The 17,726-nt window shown below is 35.1% G+C and overlaps 4 protein-coding genes across 6 annotated transcripts; 1 reads left to right on the forward strand and 3 right to left on the reverse strand.

Moving 5' to 3' along the window:
* Positions 1–2,529: 2,529 nt before the first annotated feature.
* LOC145054371 (Pentatricopeptide repeat (PPR) superfamily protein) lies at positions 2,530–5,191 on the reverse strand. 2 transcript variants are annotated; one of them, XM_079002537.1, is made up of 2 exons: positions 5,062–5,191; positions 2,530–4,682 (listed from the first exon to the last, which is right to left on the reverse strand). In XM_079002537.1, exon 2 carries the CDS (start codon positions 4,676–4,678, stop codon positions 2,816–2,818), a length of 1,863 nt encoding a protein of 620 aa, XP_078858663.1. In that variant the 5' UTR covers positions 4,679–4,682; positions 5,062–5,191; the 3' UTR covers positions 2,530–2,815. The 2 variants fall into 2 exon arrangements, with proteins under 2 accessions (XP_078858663.1, XP_078858662.1); XM_079002536.1 differs by lacking the exon at positions 5,062–5,191 and having other exon boundaries at positions 2,530–4,988.
* Positions 5,050–5,978, forward strand: LOC145054373 (homoserine O-acetyltransferase). The gene is made up of 2 exons (XM_079002540.1): positions 5,050–5,366; positions 5,698–5,978. Exons 1-2 carry the CDS (start codon positions 5,109–5,111, stop codon positions 5,884–5,886), a joined length of 447 nt encoding a protein of 148 aa, XP_078858666.1. The 5' UTR covers positions 5,050–5,108; the 3' UTR covers positions 5,887–5,978.
* Positions 5,967–9,889, reverse strand: LOC145054372 (Molecular chaperone Hsp40/DnaJ family protein). The gene is made up of 11 exons (XM_079002539.1): positions 9,393–9,889; positions 8,466–8,534; positions 7,993–8,088; positions 7,788–7,909; positions 7,480–7,675; positions 7,218–7,393; positions 6,991–7,120; positions 6,717–6,877; positions 6,565–6,650; positions 6,386–6,482; positions 5,967–6,310 (listed from the first exon to the last, which is right to left on the reverse strand). The coding sequence occupies exons 1-11, from the start codon at positions 9,702–9,704 to the stop codon at positions 6,265–6,267; spliced, it is 1,491 nt and encodes a 496-aa protein (XP_078858665.1). The 5' UTR covers positions 9,705–9,889; the 3' UTR covers positions 5,967–6,264.
* Positions 9,890–13,145: 3,256 nt separating this feature from the next.
* LOC145054374 (uncharacterized) lies at positions 13,146–16,276 on the reverse strand. Of its 2 annotated transcripts, none has more exons than XM_079002541.1 (5): positions 15,851–16,276; positions 14,784–14,916; positions 14,416–14,660; positions 14,156–14,329; positions 13,146–13,422 (listed from the first exon to the last, which is right to left on the reverse strand). In XM_079002541.1, exons 1-5 carry the CDS (start codon positions 16,049–16,051, stop codon positions 13,336–13,338), a joined length of 840 nt encoding a protein of 279 aa, XP_078858667.1. In that variant the 5' UTR covers positions 16,052–16,276; the 3' UTR covers positions 13,146–13,335. The 2 variants fall into 2 exon arrangements, with proteins under 2 accessions (XP_078858667.1, XP_078858668.1); XM_079002542.1 differs by having other exon boundaries at positions 14,416–14,648; positions 15,851–16,275.
* Between the last annotated feature and the right edge of the window lie 1,450 nt (positions 16,277–17,726).

Genomic DNA, 17,726 nt, shown 5'->3' on the forward strand with positions numbered 1-17,726 from the left:
GACCGGAGGGTCTTATTCGAGATATAGCCATGAGAGGCTAATGAGTTATGTGTGGTATTTTGGGGAACTCACTAAGCTTTGTGCTTACTGTGTTATGTGATATGTGTTTCAGGTATTTCTCAGGATCGCGGGAAGGCGCCGGCTTGATTGTACACATGAGATGGAGTTATGTTTTGAGGATCCTGAATTTTTATTCAACTATGGATATGTGTTTTTGATAATTTGATACTTTGGGTTTTTGTGAAATGTGTTAATGAGAATTATGTGATTTTAAAATGAAAAATTTGTTTGAAAATTTACGGTGTTACATAACTCCTACCTCCTTCTGGCTGATTTTTCTTACAACAACATCTATCTCCAGTATCGATGTGATGCCATTTGAGCTTCTTTATGGGAGGAAGTGTCGTACCCCAGTCTGTTGGAGAGAGTTCGGTCACAGGGTCATCAGAAAGATTGAGGTGGTCATTTAGACGACATAGTTTAATCAGCAAATCAGACAGAGGTTACAGACAACTCAGAGTCGGCAGAAGAGATATGCTGACAAACATCGATCTGAGTTGGAGTTCCAGGTCGGCGATATGGTTTTACTGAAGGTATCACCCTGGAAGGGTGTAATACACTTCAGGAAGAGGGGCAAAATTGGGCATCGATTCATCGGGTCGTTTCGAGTAGTTAACAGGGTAGACAAGGTGGCCTATCGATTGGACCTGCCTGAGGAGATCAATCATGTTCACATCACTTTCCATGTTTCTTACCTATGGAAGTGTGTAGTTGATGATTTAGCAGTGGTTCCTTTGGATGATATTCAGGTTGATGATCTTCTAAACTATGTTGAGAGGCCGGTGGCAATTTTGGATATGAAGATGAATGGCTTACGCAACAAATTGGTTCTATTGGTCAAGGTTCAGTGGCAGTCTGATGGGTTTCGAATGAACTTGGGAACCTGAGGCAGAGATGTGAGAACACTACCCCGAGTTATTCACAGCATTAGACTTCAAGGACGAAGTCTAATTCAAGTGGGGGAGAATTGTAACGCCCAAATATCAAGTAAACTTTCATTTTTAACCCACAATGTAAATTAGTTGCAATATTGGTCATTACGCCATGCGTACTTGGGTCGTACGCATGACGTAGCTTGTTAAAAAGGAATGTGTGTTTATGTGAGTACGCTGGGCGTACATGGCTAGGGAGCAAACCCTAATTTTTAGGGTTTAAGCCCTATTTAAACATCCTTATCCCCTTAAAACCCTTTCCTTCATCATCCTCCATCTCCCAAATCATCCCTTGCTAACCTTAATCCATTATGTGAGCCTTTTTAGAGCTTGAGAGTGTGTCTTTGGGTCCTTAAAGGAAGAAGAAGGTGGTGGGGTCATCTTGGAAGCTTCAAGTAATTGTAGATCTAGAACTTTCACCTTGCAAGCAACCTCCAGTAGGTATAAAGCTTGGAACTTGATGAGTTATTTTCTTAGATCTTGCTAGTCTAGAGTTTGTGTACATTTTTGGTCCCATAGTTTTGGTCTAATGGAGTGTGAGCTACTCCAGGTTCTTGAAATGTAGTTTTCTATAGTTTTGAGTTCATGGATTCATAAAATCGAGAGCTTGGACACTCTCATTAAGCCATGAAAGAGTTTTGGAGCCTTGGATGACTTTTGGACTAAGGATTTGAGTTTATACCCTCTTGTATGCATGCAAATGGATAAAGTCAGAGACTTTATCCATTGAGACGTCCCTTTTTACCTAGATCAGAAGTTTGGTGCTTTGGCTTACCGCAATAAGGACTTAATGATGAGATGTAGATTCAGCGTTGGTACGCCCAGCATACCTGGAGGTACACGCAGCGTGCCTTGTTTGTAGCATGTAGTCTGGAATACACCCTCTGCGTTGGGCATAGAAGGGAGTACACAGGGTGTACTCAGCCTAGGTGAGACCTTTGAATTTTTGACCTTGACTTTGACCAGGAATTTGACCAAGTTTGACTTAGGGGCATTTTGGGTAATTTGAGCAGTAGTTTGAGATTAGGTCCATGTGTGTTGTATAGGTGACCTGTAGAGTTAGTGTTTGGAGCAGCAATCTATTCAATTACATTTCAGACTGTGGGGTAAGTTTTCCACACTGTACTCGTAGGTCGAAGGCACCAATGTCTGCCCACGAGGTCATGTATCCTAGTATGTAGGATGTTGCTATGCTGTAGTGATCTGTGAATCTGTATGATTATCCGTGTTGTTATATGATTTATCTGTTTCATATATCGACATAGTGCAGTATGGGTTGAGGCTTTAATGCTATGTGCGTAAGCCAACAGACCAGGGCATTCCAGGCTGATGACTTATTAGGCCGAGACAATCTAGTCCAATGACTGTGGGTCCGTGGTAATCCAACCCGATGGTTGTAGACCCGAGGGTAATCCAGTCTGATAACTATGGATCCAACATGCATGTTTGTATATGTTTTGTTATGTGGGGTATTTTAGGGGGAACTCGCTAAGCTTTGACTTACGGTTTAAGTGTTATGTTTTAGGTACTACTGATGATCGGGGCAAGACGAAGACGTGATCGTACACATTCGAAAGTCACATATAATAAGTGGTTTTTCAAAAGTCTTCTTTAACGTATTAATTATAATAAATGAGATTTTCATATATGAACTTACTGTAAAAAAAATTAGGACAAATTTAATACCAATAATATAACAATTTTAAACGACATATATTTTTCAATATTTTAACAGTATTTAGTTTTGGTAATAAAGTTGAGTAGTTTAATCGTTTAAAGCTTAATGTAGGAGATGTGAGGCTTAATTTTAGTTACAACATTTGTTACTCCCACTCTCCGAAATCAAGAAACGTCTCATTACTCTGCGGTGTATACCCAGAAACTTTCAAATCATGTGTTATCCTCTCCAACATCGAGTATATCTCATCACATCGAAAATGAGATCTATCACATACTACAAATTCATGAATGCTACCATAAACCTCTATACAACTACACCCCGGGGTTTTCGTGACCCTTTTATTCATCATTAGATTTCTTACTTCACGTAAATCTTCCCACCTATTACAAGCTCCATATATATTACACAACAATACATACCCTGCACCATTATCCGGCTCTAATTCAACAAGTTTTCTAGCAACTATTTCACCCAAATCCACATCTTTATAAATCCCACAAGCTCCAAGAAGTGCACGCCAAACTACCGAATTCGGTCTAATTGGCATTACGTTTATAAACTCATAAGCTTCACTCAAACGCCCGGATCTACCCAAAAGATCAACCATACACCCGTAATGCTCCACCTCTGGCTCAATTCCATGGTGAATTCTCATGTCATCAAACAACTTTCTCCCTTCATCTACCTTGCCACTATGCATACAAGCACAAAGAACACCAAGGTAACAAATCCCATCTGGTTTTATCGATTCTTTCATCATCTCATTAAACATGTTTATCGCTTCATTTCCAAATCCATTCATACCATATCCAACAATCATATTAGTCCAAGTAAACTTGTCTCTCTTCACCATTTTCTTGAAAACATCTACTGCTTTACCAACTTCTGCACACTTAAAGTACATGTCTATAAGTGCATTTCCCACGAAAACATCGTTTTTTATTTTAAGATTGTGGCTCTTGTCAATACAAACCTTCACCCACTCACCTAACTCGAGTGCACCCATGTTCGCACATGCTGTGAGAACACTAACCATGGTGAACTCATCAGGTTCGATTTTTGCATCTTGCATTTTCTTGAAAAGTGTTAAACTTTCCTTGAACCTGTTTTGACTTACATACCCGTTAATCATTGTAGTCCATGAAACCGAATCTTTTACCGGGATCCGATCGAAAAAATCACGAGCTAAATCGAATTTCCCGATGTTGAGAAACCCCGATAAAATCACTGTCCATGAAATCACATCTCTTGTTTTCATGTTTGTGAAAATTTCAAGCGCAGTGTCCATTTCGTGACAGGTGGCGTACGCATCGAGTAATGCGTTATTTAATTTCACATTTGGATCGATTTTGTTGTTCTTGATGTATTGATGAATGTGTTTGGTTCCATTGATGTCTTTTAGTTTTGAGCAAGCTGATAGGATTGAAACGAGAGTGATGAGAGTGGGTTTGACTTGTGTTTTCTCCATTTTGTCAAAAAGATTTTTTGATTCGTTGAATAGTTTGCTTCTGTTGTAGCTAGTGATCATGATATTCCAAGCTATGGGGTCGTTTTTTAAACTTGTGTCAAAAACCCGTCTAGTGTCATCCATGTTTCCATATAAAGAGTACATGTGTAGTAGCGATGTTTGGACAGCTGGATTAGAATCAAACCTGAATTTATATACATGACTATGTATTGCCTTACCGATTTTTGAACTGATGGATCGTGTAAATCCTTTTAGCAGAAATGGAAATGTGTAATGATCGGGCTTCACATTCGTTCTTAACATCTGTATATACATGGAGATGGCATGTTGGGTAAGGGCAGTGCGAGAGTAGCCCTTGATCATGGTATTCCAAAGGAAAACTTTTGGTTGGGGAGTTTTGTCGAACACTTGGCGTGCGTAATTGATATCCCCCAAATGGTTAGTGCAACAAAAGATGATAATCATGGAACATACAAAAGGGTCTAGGCTTACACCTGTTACGATGGTTTGGAGGTGAATTTGTTTTAGTTGATCCATTGATCTGCAAATGGAAAAACGAGAAAGTAAAGGGTCTGCTTTTAGCATAGATAGGTACATCGTTCCAAGATACCAAGTTATGGTGTTTTAAGTTTAAGTGCATATAATATACTAGTGTAAAAGACCATGAACAAATAATATGTTCCTACGCTTGTAAGGATTACTATAAAACTTTTTGGTCATATTTTTATTTTTATTTTATTGAAGAACTAAAAGATATCACTCAAAATGATTATTATGTCGTATAAGACTAAAAAAAATCAATCATAAACAAATACCGTAAAAAAAAATCACTATATTTGTTTTAAAAATAAATTTCAATTTTAATTTGTGTATTTTTGTTTTTCTTTAGTGTTGTGTGCCAATCAAATACATCCAATTACCAGATAACATAAAAAGTCGCGGCAAAAGGATAAACGTCTCTCTCGACATGGCGGCAGCGGTGGCGGCAGCAATTCAATCTCCCCGGAAACAGTCGTCGGCGATATCGGTAGGGCATCAGCGAGCGACTGGTGTGAAGAATGCAATACTACATATCAGGAGAAAGTCCTTCGCCTTCGAGCATCGTGTCACGACGGCGTCGTCGCCTTATTCTGGTGGTAGGTGCTGTATTGTTGCTGCTTCCAATTCCCCAAATGAAGAAGCAAATTCAAATGCCGATGACCCTGATCTCTCCTTCACGTCTCAGGTCAGAATTTTATCAAAAATTAGTTTAATCTGTCTCCATCAAACCTGCTATTCAACAAACAGCTGGTACCTCGAGAATCTGGCTTCAGTTGCCTGAGTTTACGACAACTGTTTGATTTATCCTCTATACGTACTATTTGGTTCATCCATTTACGATAAAGGATAATGGAACATGATTGGTGCTCAAAATCTCATATAATCGATCAACTTCTAGTGTTTGATCTTCTATCTGTTTCTGCTGGATATCTCTTCTTCATATGCTATTTCATTCATACATGACAGATGATAATAGTGTTTGAAATCTCATATAATCTTGCTTTGTTAATGAGCAGGAAGATGTAAACTTCTTGTTGAAGCTCGGAGGTGGATCCTTGGCAGGTGCAGCTGCCATTAAGTACGGCAGCATCCTGGTGCCACAGATCACACAGCCAAACATCACTCAAGCTCTCATTATGATATCTACTCCTGTTGTAGTAGCTGTTTTGATTTTAATAATAGCAAGTCGTGTTGAACAACGATGAAACCTTTTCTTATTCCAACCAACAATCATTTCATATTTTCATTGTAATATTAAAATGTAATAGTGCAAGTAGTATCGAAATTTGAAATCAAATATATCAAAACTACTACTGGTAAACTCACTATCGGCCGTTTGAACAAAATTCTTACAAGCAATATTAATTAATGTTTTAGATACATGAAATGAATCATCAAGTTTCCACCAATACTGAAATTTGATGAACTTTGAGATATGATTTCTAAAAAATTGAAGAATTGTTTGACGTAGTATATTTCGATTTCGTGAGCAAGCAGCATTTGATGAGGATATTCTTTTAATCTTTGGCCACTACGTTAGATGGAAGAGAGTATTAATTAATTAATTAATACATGCTCTGCTTCTAGAAGTTCTCCTTGAACCAATTCAAAGCTCCTTTTACAACAGACCTGCAACACAAACAAGTGTTGGTATGAATCTTACAGTATAACTAGAAAAAATAAATAAATAAAATAAATAAATACCCGGCAAAGTTTGTTATCTTCTTCAATGGGTCATCTTCATCAGCTGAGCTGTCACTTTCCTCAGCCACAGGATCCGCTTGAGTTTCTGTGACTTTAGCTGAACCAGAAACGAAACCGATAATTCTAAAAATATAAATAAATAAATTTTAGGAGAAAGTTGAGATGAAACTAGAATTTACCAGGTTGTTGAGAGCGAGAACGGGGACGGGTGGAGGTGGGGTTTTTCAGAGAAGCAAGTTCTTCAAGAAGCTCACGTTCTTGTCCACTAGAAAGTGATTATTATTAGTTGTATAAAAATAAAAATAAAAATGAAATTGATAAGATTTGATACCTGATACGTCTAGGTATACTAACTTTAATGGTGAACAAATGATCACCACGTATGGAAGGTCTGTTGAGTTTAGGAGCACCTTTCTTTGCCAAGACAAGAGTATCACCAGGTTGGGTCCCTGGAGGGATCTGAAGTTCAGTCATCCCCTCAACCGTCTTCACCTGTTACACATTACCAATACCATGTCCTTTTTCGTCATTTTATATATATATCTCAATTACTTCCTTAAAATAATCAATCAGAATCAGAATTCACCAAATTACTGATTTACTACCTTAGCAACAGTTCCAAGTATGGCATCAAGATATGAAATGGAGATGGATGACATTAGATTAATCCCGTCTCTTTGGATCTCCGGGAGTTCTTCAACACCAAGGTAAACATACAGATCTCCGGGAGGACCTCTGCTCAAATCAAAACACAGCTAAATGCTACTTTTAATTATTATTTATAAATATAAAATAGTATAATTATACCCCTGAAAAGTCAAAACATATATACCCTTTTGGACCAGCATCACCTTCTCCAGCAACTCTAAGGATACTACCCTTGCTGACTCCAGGTGGAATCTTGACTTTGATATCTTTCTTCACACGTATCCTCCCTTCACCCGAGCATTTCCGGCAATACTCTGATATCATTTCACCCTTCCCGTTACAATTTGGACATACAGAAACCTACAAAATAAAAACAATACAATTACAAACTATAAACAAGCAATTTTTAAGAATAATAATTTCAAGATTTTCAAGTGTGATTTTACCTGCGAGAACATACCAAAAGGTGTTTGTTCGGTTCTCATGACTTGACCTCTGCCGCCACACGTGGAGCATATCCTCATCTTTGATCCAACTTTTGCTCCGGTTCCAGTGCACACGTCACATGTTTCAAGATGAGACAGCTCGAATTCCTTTTCGGTTCCAAAAATGGCTGCTGAAAATTCTAACATCATGTCGTATCTGGAAACAAAAAACAAAAAAAAAGAAAGCGTTCTTTTAAACTTATACAAGTCCCAAGTGGCATTATTATGAGTATGATGATGACACGTGTCAACTTAACTGACTAACTCACCGTATATCTTCACCTTTAATAACAGTAGTGGCACGGCGTCCTCCAAATCCGGTTGTGTCACCACCAGCAAAACCACCCATACTAGTCCCAAAGAATGTCTCAAACAGATCAAACGGATTTGTCTATAATAAAAATTAAAATGTAAATAACAATAATATATACAAAAATGGACACAAAGAATATATGAGTTGAGAGTAGTTAGTACAGCATAAGCGCCAGCTTGTCCTCCCCCAACTGTGCTTTTAAGTCCATCTTCACCATAGCGATCATACATGGCTCGTTTCTTGTCGTCTGATAGAACCTGACAGTGTCAATGTACTGTTTTTTATTGCAATAATAATAATATTATTATTATTTTATTTACCAATAAGTTTCTGAAAGATTGCCCGCTATTACTCCCACAATTGTCTATTTTTCCTAATACAAGCATCAATGTAGTAGCTTTCATAAGAAAGTCTACAGTTTAGGGTTTAAAAGAGGGGTATAATATAGGAAAATTTGTTTTCCTTTAGATAAACAATTTTGTTGCAGCCAGTCATAAACTGATTATCTGACCCCCAAATAATGTCATATTTAAAATCAACAACTTAAAGCTTTCACTAATTCACTGCCATAAAAAGGTGTAATATCATGGAAACCAGGTGTGCAAGGAACAGTTTTCTTCTCTCCTACACATACCTCATATGCAGCACTGATCTCTTTAAACTTTTCGGTAGCTCCTGGTTGTTTATTGACATCTGGATGATACTAAAAAAATAAAAGAATATATTATATCAGAAGCAAGTAAAGTAAAGGAACTTTCCATGATCAATCTTCAGGCAATTAGTAACAACTTGTCACTAGAAAATCAGACTAAACAGCTACATAATCATGAAATTCAATTACATCAAAACAATGCAAATTATAAACACAAGAAATCTTCTGGTTTTCGTATTGGAAAACTATTATTACAAACATACAATGATACCATATCGTTTTATAATGAGAATGCTTCAATAATCTTTTTATATTTTTGGACCACAGCATCTGTGTTTTTGTTACGAATTACTACCAGCTTCTGTTAGTTAAGGAGAGAGACTATGGCTTAAGTACTTAAGTGAGATTTTGGCTAAGGCTGAACTGAGGATGAAGATGCAGGCTGACAAACATCTAAGTGAAAGAACTTTTCAAGTTGGAGATTGGGTTTACTTAAAGTTACAACCTATAGACAATATCAGCAACTTCTTAGTTCTCACCTACTGCAATCAAAGCTAATTAATTGTCACTTTAGTTCAAAAGCACATCCAAACACCCTGCTATTCAACTCTTGGATAAAGAATTCACTCCCTCTTGTACTAAACTTTGATTTCTGTAACCAAATTCGATATAGACTTACAATCCAAAACTAAAATCCATTGGATTTGCAGTACATAAAGTTCAATTTTTCTCTAAATGGAGATTTAAGAATTTGAGAATCACTTACTTGATTACAACGAAGAAGTACCTAACAAGATCTCTATAACTTGGATTTCAATTTGCTCAAAGAGAGCACATGAAAACAATGCAAATATCATATCAATATACCAAGAAAGCAATAGCCCTAACAACAACAGGGAACCCTAATACCTGGCGAGCTAACTTTCGATAAGCGGCTTTAATGTCTTTACCCGTGGCAGACTTGGGAACTCCAAGCGTAGAGTAATAATCCGCCGCCGCGAATACGCAAAATCCTCCACCGCGCTTGCCGTACTTCTTCCTGTTGAATTGCGAAGGCGACGAGAAAGAGACGAAACTCCTGTTGTTGCTACTACGGGTGAACGAGAGTGTCCCACCACCGAAGAAAGACGAAGAGGATGACGCGGAGGGTGAAGGAGATGGTAAAGGGTCTCGAATGAAGTTGAGAGAGGATGAAGGGATTAGAGAGAAAGATGCCGCCATTGTTGAAGTTGTTGATTGTGTGGAACTTACAAGAAGCACACCAAGTGTTCGATGATTTGCATTGCGTTCCTCATTTGTAAGTGGTAAAGTATGATGATTGTTGAAGATCAGGAGGCGTGTAAATCAGAATTTCGGTTAATTTGCAGAAAAATCGAAAAGGGTGGGTCGGAATTTACAATAGAAGATGTGTGGTTCAAGGAATAATCTCACGTTTCCACCGGTGTAAAATGTAAATGTTTATGCGCGTACTGTAGAAAAGTTTGGCAAACATAAATGTTAAAAATTAAATAAATAAATCTACTAAGTTCTTTTTTTTTTTTTTTTTTTTTTTTTTTTTTTTTTTTTTTTTTATATATGTCCTATTTTCATTCATTTGGATACATGGTATTTTATAGAATTTTTATATTTTTTATATTTCACTTGTCATTTTATTGTATTTTTCATTTTATTAAATTAAAATTTCACATTTAATATGTAAGGTATTTATTAAAAATGATGTATATATGTAATGTATTCAATACATTAAAGTCTTATTAATTTTAATTATTCAAAAAATTTCTCATTTTTCTTACACATTCAAACTTTTCAATTTGTTAAAATTTTATATATTTATTTTTTAAATAAACTCATGTAATACATGAGTCTCACACCTAATAATAAAATAAAAAACATTAATCATTGTTGTGATCGGTTCAATAATTTGTTGGTTTCGTTTTTTTATGTTTTGTATTTTATTAGGACCTTGTTTTAAAAGTAAAACTATTTAAATTTCATTGTTAATGGCGATATTATTTTTACGAGACATGGCTTAAGTTCTCTAGTGAGTTGTGGATTTTGACTATAGGAAACCCAAAATTAATTGGGTTACTTAATTCTGGCAAGTCACATAGCCTTGTGCTTTCTCTAGTGACTTATAGATTTTGAGTCGATTTCAAGATATTCTTATTCTTGATTTTGTCATATATAAATCATCTAGACAAACGAACTTAAATTCGAAAACCAGAATCTCGAGCTTCATCGTGTCGATAAGTGTCGTCGAAAATTCCAAAGGATTTTGGGATACGTGTTTTGGATGTGAGATTTATATCGGTTTGATGGAGATGGAGCACAAATTTGATTGGTTTATGAAAATATTCAAAGAACAAGGGGGAAAAGGGGGCAACAAAAGAAAGATACGGTTGTGGTGGTGTCGACGCGTCTGTCAATAACGACGAACAAGGGAGGGTGTTAGAGGTGAAGGGTTTGGGAATGGGAGCAATTGACCATGTTGAGAGTTTGTGAGAATACATATTTAATGTTTAATACATATTATTTTCTTTACTTTCTTTTTGTTAAAACATAAACCTAGTTAAAAAATTTTAAATAAAATAAAAGGTTATAAGATTCTTTTTTATATGGGTTGGGACTCGTGACTATAAATGAATATGGGTCGGTTTGGATTGGTTCACTGGTTGTGAGGTAAAACCGAACCCAAACCAGTAAGTTTGATTTTTGTCTTTTTTACGCATACATGCTATAGATTTTCTATACTTTTCATGTCTAAAGGAATGAGTTTCTAAAGAACTAACCCCTGATTTCTGACTTTTTAAAACTCGATTACATATTGTGAAAAAATTTACAAATTTTTTTAAGATTTGTCATTGCACTCGTACCATTCTTTTTCGATTTTGCACATATCATCTGTGGATAATATGGTCATTTTAGTTGGTCCATGCCCGTCAATTTTTCAAAATGGTTTCATATCCATGATCCCTTGACCTTGAGACCACCACCTTTATTTTCTTCAGGTTCTTCATCAACATCAACAACAGGTGAATCTAAATTAGTCTACTTACTTCTACATTCATCTTCATCGTCCATCTACATAGAGAAAACTAGTTTCAACAAACTCATATTAAACAACCTTACATTAACAAACTTCAATTGTCTGATAGATATTGACATAAATCTTGAAACATAATCTTTTGCACTTGACATATGGTAAGAATGTAGTAGCAGAGATGATTCCAATCGAGGACAAACGAATATTAAACAAATTTTAGAATAGTAACCATGTAGCCGATTTCAATACAATACAAATCACTGGAATCAAATATAAGCACGTAGCATTGAGATGATTCCAATTGACAATTACAAATATTAAAAAAAAAAAAAAAAAAAAAAAAAAAAAAAAAAAAAAAACCCTCAACAGAATCAGATTAAACAAAAATAACAAATTTCATTTAAAACAAGTTAAACAAAGTTTAGTACAATACATATCATATTCAGCTTCACAGTAAGTTGCAAACATAAATCACTCAAACCATATTTCAGATTCAAGTGTTCAAGAAAGAATTCGAGAGGCTGAGAAGGTGAGAGCCAGATGAGTGTTGTTCTAACTAAGTTAGAGGGCGATGGGATTAGTGCTTTACATTTATTTTTATATTTACTTATTTAATAAAGTATATAACATTTAATAATAATATTAAATAACTGGTAATTTATATATCAAGTCGGTTTCATCGGTGTGGATCGATTTATGATCGGTTTCTAAACCATTAGGGAGGTTCAATTTTAGTTAGTTGGTGGGTACTGTGAAAACCTAACCCAAACCCAAATCATATTTTTTAGATCCAAACCCAAAACTGATGGTTTGGGTCTGATTGCGGTTTTATTGGTTTTTGATTTCGTTTTTGACCAATTACTCTGGAAATTAAAACCATAAGGACTATATGAAACATACAAATCTAGGAAACCATAAGGATAAATTATGTAATTTTGTCTAAAAAAACAAAGTGAGAATGAAAATCAATAGTAAATTAAACCCTACAAATTATTATGCAACATGAAATTAAAAAAATCAAGACTTCGTCAAATCGTCAAGCAAAATAATAATATGTAGTTCTTGATACTGTTACATTAAACTCATATTTGAAAAATACAATACAAATTTCAGAATTGTGATTCAAAGAGGAAAGCTTTTATCCCAACAATGTGTTGGTAATGCCCTATCTAGATTGTTTATACACTTTATTTGATCACGCTCTAACGTTAGAATATATTGCTTGAAGATGATAAACCTTATTTATGTATCGTACCTTGAGGATTCAAGCAAGCAGATCTTCTAGAAAATTTTAAATGCATTTGTAAATACTAAATAGTATGATAATACTTGAGACTTTTTCAACATTTTCTTTTAGAAAAGACCTTGGTTTTCTAATTTTTCAATAAACCAGCAACATGATTATGTAACTAAAAAAACAATTATTATACTTATCAACAAAATTTAAAAATACAGAAGGCTTTCCAATAAAAAAATCCATTAAAAAATGAACTCGTCTCATCTTGGGAGGGTTTGTCCTGTATTTAATCTAATCCAAAATAATTGATGAAAGAAAGCTTTTGTTAACTTTAAATTAAAACAAAAAACAAAATGAAAAGGAAACAAAGTGACATTCTGAATATTAAACTGTGGTCTTACCCTTTAATTTAAATTAACCAACCACCAAACATCATTCATATTTTTTTTGTAGACATTTGCCTGATATTATTATCAGGTAAATGTTCATCTTTTAGAAAGACAGACAAACAAACAATATTTATAACCAAAATCTCTCTCTCACTCTCTTAAAACAACTTAGTTCTTTATTTATTAGAAGATATCAGGATGGAATCGTCCAGGAATCGAATTGCTTTCCTGAGCTTGCCTCAAATGCATTGTCAAGGCGTAGTTATTCACCTGCAACAAAATCCATCAATCAAACTATTATTTTCTTATTTCCAGAAAAATAATCAAAAATATTTTAGTATACAAGTTTTTCAAGTGACAAATATTTTTTTTACTATTTGAAATACATATAAGGTACATATTTCAACCGACATGAAATATATGTTTATATGCATTCTATTTAGCAATACTATATATATCTTATTTAATAAAAGTTTATTTTTTTTTTAAATAATATTTGTTTTCCTTTATTTATCTATCAATTTACTTACTTTCATTTAGTTTTTTAATTGTATGTAACAAACATGTTTGAATGACTCATTCCATTCGCTAAGCCAAGGAATGTAATGATCCATTCCATTCCTTTGTTATCTTCATAAGCAATTTGTCATTTATTTGCTTTGCACACAACTATATACCCATAGTCTAACCACACCATACTTAGGGGTAATGATGTCTTTTTGGATAAGGACTATTTTTTCTAGATTAAATAATCACTTTACCCTTGCATTCCAACAAACAACTTTCACAATATCCATCAATTTAAACAAAACTCATCAATTCTAACGTGAGAGGGAGTTGAATATGAAAAACAAAGGGCAAATAAGTAAAAGGTTGGTGTCTTAACACATTAAGCAATGTTAGCTGTCCAGATTAAGTGCTTAACCCATTAAGTTGAAAAGAAACAACCCCTCAGTCTAGTAGACTATATTGATTAATCAATAGAAAAGTGTAAGATTGTAACCTCAAGTGTCCTGATTTGCTGTTGATATTGAGATAACAACTGCTTCAACTGCTGCACTTCTTGGCTCCTCTCATCATACTCTTTCTGGCGTTCATGCTGAATGGCTACAGCACGTTTCAGTATTGCATTATCCCTCAAAAGAACTTCAATCTGCTCCTTGAACACCAAATTTTCCTGAAACATAAACACACCCAAATAAGATACTTGCAAACCAAAATTACAGAATTACCCTCCCTCATTTTCTTTGGGAAGGGGCTTGCCTTGTGAAGGGTATCTGCTGCTTCACCAGCAACACGTTCACTTATGGATTTCTCCAAAGTCTCAAGTACCCTCATAGCACGAAGCCTAGCATCATCAATGCTTGTAGCACTTGTCATTTCTGTCACAAACAATTCAACCCATTCTGCACCACTTTTAGGGATGTTGTCATTATTAGCTGATGAGTTGTTGTTGTTCTCCAAAGAAGCAACACCTTCACTTTCAGTAGAAGATCCTGTGGTTTTAACTTTAATTTAACAAATGAATCTTGTTTATTAAAAAAGAAAGGTCATAACAATAAAGACACATGATTTGAAAGTTTGAGCCTCCAAAAGTCTATTTATTTGGCAATGGAAATGAAAAGAATTACCGTTTTCAGTTATTGCATTTGATTGCATGGATAAACCTGAAATCCCATCCACATATCCAAGACAGAGTTCATTGAGACTCTTGATGGCAGAATCTAAATCATTTCCACTCCTTTCTAGTGCTTTCTCCAGCAGCTGAAAACACAGTTGATTTTTTTCAAATGAGATTCATACACCATAACATAGAATAAAATTAATGTGATTTGAAGCGTGAACAACACTAGACATGACAATTCACAGATATTACAAAATGTATTTAGTGATACAATCGCAAAAGCCTTATTTTGGTGTTTCTGTATGTTCTATCATCAGTTTAAGCAAAGTGGATTTCATTCAGGCCAGACAACACACACATAGACATTATAACCATCACCTATGCATCTCAAATACCACCATGAACAAATGATACTATAAATCTACAATTAGATTATATATAGAACATTTTGTAAATGGGAAAATCTATCCATAACCAATCCAGGTTTTAGATTGAAAAAATCTACATCAAACTATTGTATTGTTTTAAGCCCAAACCTAATTATCAGTAACCATGTGTATAAATATAAATGCACTTACAACTTACAGGACAGTGATTGAAGCCCTTTACATTTGTATATAGACACAATCTGTGTGTCCAATATGTAGGTGTGTGAGAACAGTTAACAAAAGAGAAATGTTTGTCAATTGCAGGTAAATAGCAAATTCGTATATAGGCATTAGTTGCAGAATCAGAACTGTATAGTTATAGCAACAGATGGCACACATGGCACATGCACCAAATGCTTGACATCGCAGATGCATTAGATAGTGTGTATACTTAAATCTTAAATCTAATTAATCTCTAGAGCACACGCATCCACATACAACCATCATCTGATTTTGATTCTATGATAAATTTGCTTGATCCATATTAACTTTAACATTTCAATCGATCTTTCTATTAACTTATAACAAATCATTTGAATTGCATCGAGATATACATATAAGCAAACAGTTATATTCAGACCTGAGAAATTAGAAACGATCAACTACGCAGATACACATGTGATTTAGAGAGATTAAACAAGCCAACCTTCTTATCCATACTAGGGAAAAACGATCGGAGCTTATCTACGAGTGATGGTGACGGCGGCGAGTTAGTGAACGGTGAAAAGCGAACCGGAGAAGTCGAAGTATAACAACGAAGTTTCTTGGAAGCGGGAGGAGATGCAGAATTCGGCGACGTTGGTAGGTCTTCAAAGAAAGATCTCTTCCCACACACAATCGCAGACATTGTTTGTCAAAATCAATTGAATTCAAACAAACACCGTTCTGCTGGTCCGGAAAACTAGAAATCGATTCGATCCGATAAGCGGCCTTTCAGAAACGTCTGCTCATACGTACAGCACAAAACTTGAGTTAATTAGGGTTAGGGTTTTGGGTGTTTGTGACTTGTGAGGGAGGAGATGAAATGATGGAAATAATTTTTTGGTTTCTTTGTGGAGGGGAAGGGGGTGGTATATCAGTACATGGGGAAAGCATTTAAAATTGTACTTTTGACGAAATGACATGTTGGGTCCCTATATTTTGTATTTTTTACTTTATTACAAAAAGTTTGAAATTATTAAAGCATTAAAGTGTGTATGGATTTCTTAATAGGAAAATTCATCAAATACCCATAAAAGCAGGTGTGGTTAAAGAAAATGATTAATAAAATGCAACTTTCATAAAATCATCATGGTTTCCACAAAGAGGGTCTTTGCGGAACTCGTTCAGTAATGAGGAATTGGATATATGGGAAAAAAGGACAAAAAATCACATCTGATGGCATGGTTTCACAGAGCAAGTTTCTGCGTTTAGGAGTTCTTCTTCGTTTAGTTTCGGAATCTGACCTTTCTAGATGTAGGATATTTAAGAGGTGGGTTGGTCAATCCATTTTTTCCACCGATCCTCGGCTCTGCTAGTTGGCTTTGCTGGCGGAAATATTGAATGCTCTATGAAAATGATGACTGCTCTACGAAAATGGTAGCTGAAAGCACTAAATAATGTCTGACATTTTCACAGAGGACAATGAGGATCCGCAAAGCAGCCCTTTACGGATCTGTTCTTCAAACACATGCCTCTGATGAATTGTTCTTTGCATAACCATGGCCTAAAACGATTTTGGTAAGTGTTTTCTTGTTAATTTATCGAGGTTTCACCATTCACACATGTCATTGATTCAATATAACAAAATAAACTATAAAACTATGTTTCTAAGACAATTTATTTGCAGCCAACCCTCTTTGAATCCGCAACACCCTTTCAATTTTGTTAATTTTTTTTGGGCTGTTACAAATATACCCCAGCCACATCACGTCCTCAAAACTTTTCCAGTTCCTCGGAGTTGAACGAGTTCCACAAAGACCCTTTTTGCATAAATCGTTGTCATTTTATGAAAGTTGCATTTTTTTGGTCATTTTCTACGACCACACCTCCTTTTGCGGTCATTTGATGAATTTTCCCTTTCTTAATTTTTATCTCGGTGTTTGAATATGAATTTCTTAATATTTTCCATTTAAGTGTGCTTTGAACTTATAGGCTAATTGGTTTTATATTTTATTTTCAAAGTATATAGAAAACTTTGGCTTTTGTTTGGTTTTGGATCGAGTGGATATAGTTTTTAGGTTTGGTTTACCTTCATTATAGTTTGGTTAGAACATGATAAAAATAACCCTGCCGACTTGAATGAGATGCACAATTATTTTTTTTCTACTATAAACAACCATCGGTTTATAATAAAATTACATGTATAAAAAGGAATTATGGGATGCTTCAAATTTGATCCAACCATAACATAATAAAATCTTAAAAACTAAGGGTACAATCCCCAATTAGGTCAAGTCGAACAGATCTAGAGATGAACAAGATAATCATAAATAGAAATATTAGACATCACATGTACAACTCGATATGGATGAATCAATTAC

This window comes from Lactuca serriola, chromosome 5, assembly GCF_051521515.1.
Source record: "Lactuca serriola cultivar US96UC23 chromosome 5, Lser_US96UC23_V15, whole genome shotgun sequence".
Taxonomy (NCBI): Eukaryota; Viridiplantae; Streptophyta; class Magnoliopsida; order Asterales; family Asteraceae; genus Lactuca; species Lactuca serriola.

Bases quoted from the DNA above. Each gene is read 5' to 3' on its own strand.
- LOC145054371 (XM_079002536.1), bottom strand. From the start codon at position 4,738: ATGTACCTATCTATGCTAAAAGCAGACCCTTTACTTTCTCGTTTTTCC.
- LOC145054373 (XM_079002540.1), top strand. From the start codon at position 5,109: ATGGCGGCAGCGGTGGCGGCAGCAATTCAATCTCCCCGGAAACAGTCG. The intron at 5,367-5,697 runs GTCAGAATTTTA...GTTAATGAGCAG, and splicing joins ATCTCTCCTTCACGTCTCAG to GAAGATGTAAACTTCTTGTT.
- LOC145054372 (XM_079002539.1), bottom strand. From the start codon at position 9,704: ATGGCGGCATCTTTCTCTCTAATCCCTTCATCCTCTCTCAACTTCATT. The intron at 6,483-6,564 runs GTAAATTCTAGT...TTTCTGGTTCAG, and splicing joins TTCTCGCTCTCAACAACCTG to CTAAAGTCACAGAAACTCAA. The intron at 6,311-6,385 runs GTATTTATTTAT...TTTGTGTTGCAG, and splicing joins AAGATAACAAACTTTGCCGG to GTCTGTTGTAAAAGGAGCTT.
- LOC145054374 (XM_079002541.1), bottom strand. From the start codon at position 16,051: ATGTCTGCGATTGTGTGTGGGAAGAGATCTTTCTTTGAAGACCTACCA. The intron at 14,330-14,415 runs GCAAGCCCCTTC...TTTATGTTTCAG, and splicing joins CAGCAGATACCCTTCACAAG to GAAAATTTGGTGTTCAAGGA. The intron at 13,423-14,155 runs GTTACAATCTTA...ATTTTGTTGCAG, and splicing joins AGCAAATCAGGACACTTGAG to GTGAATAACTACGCCTTGAC.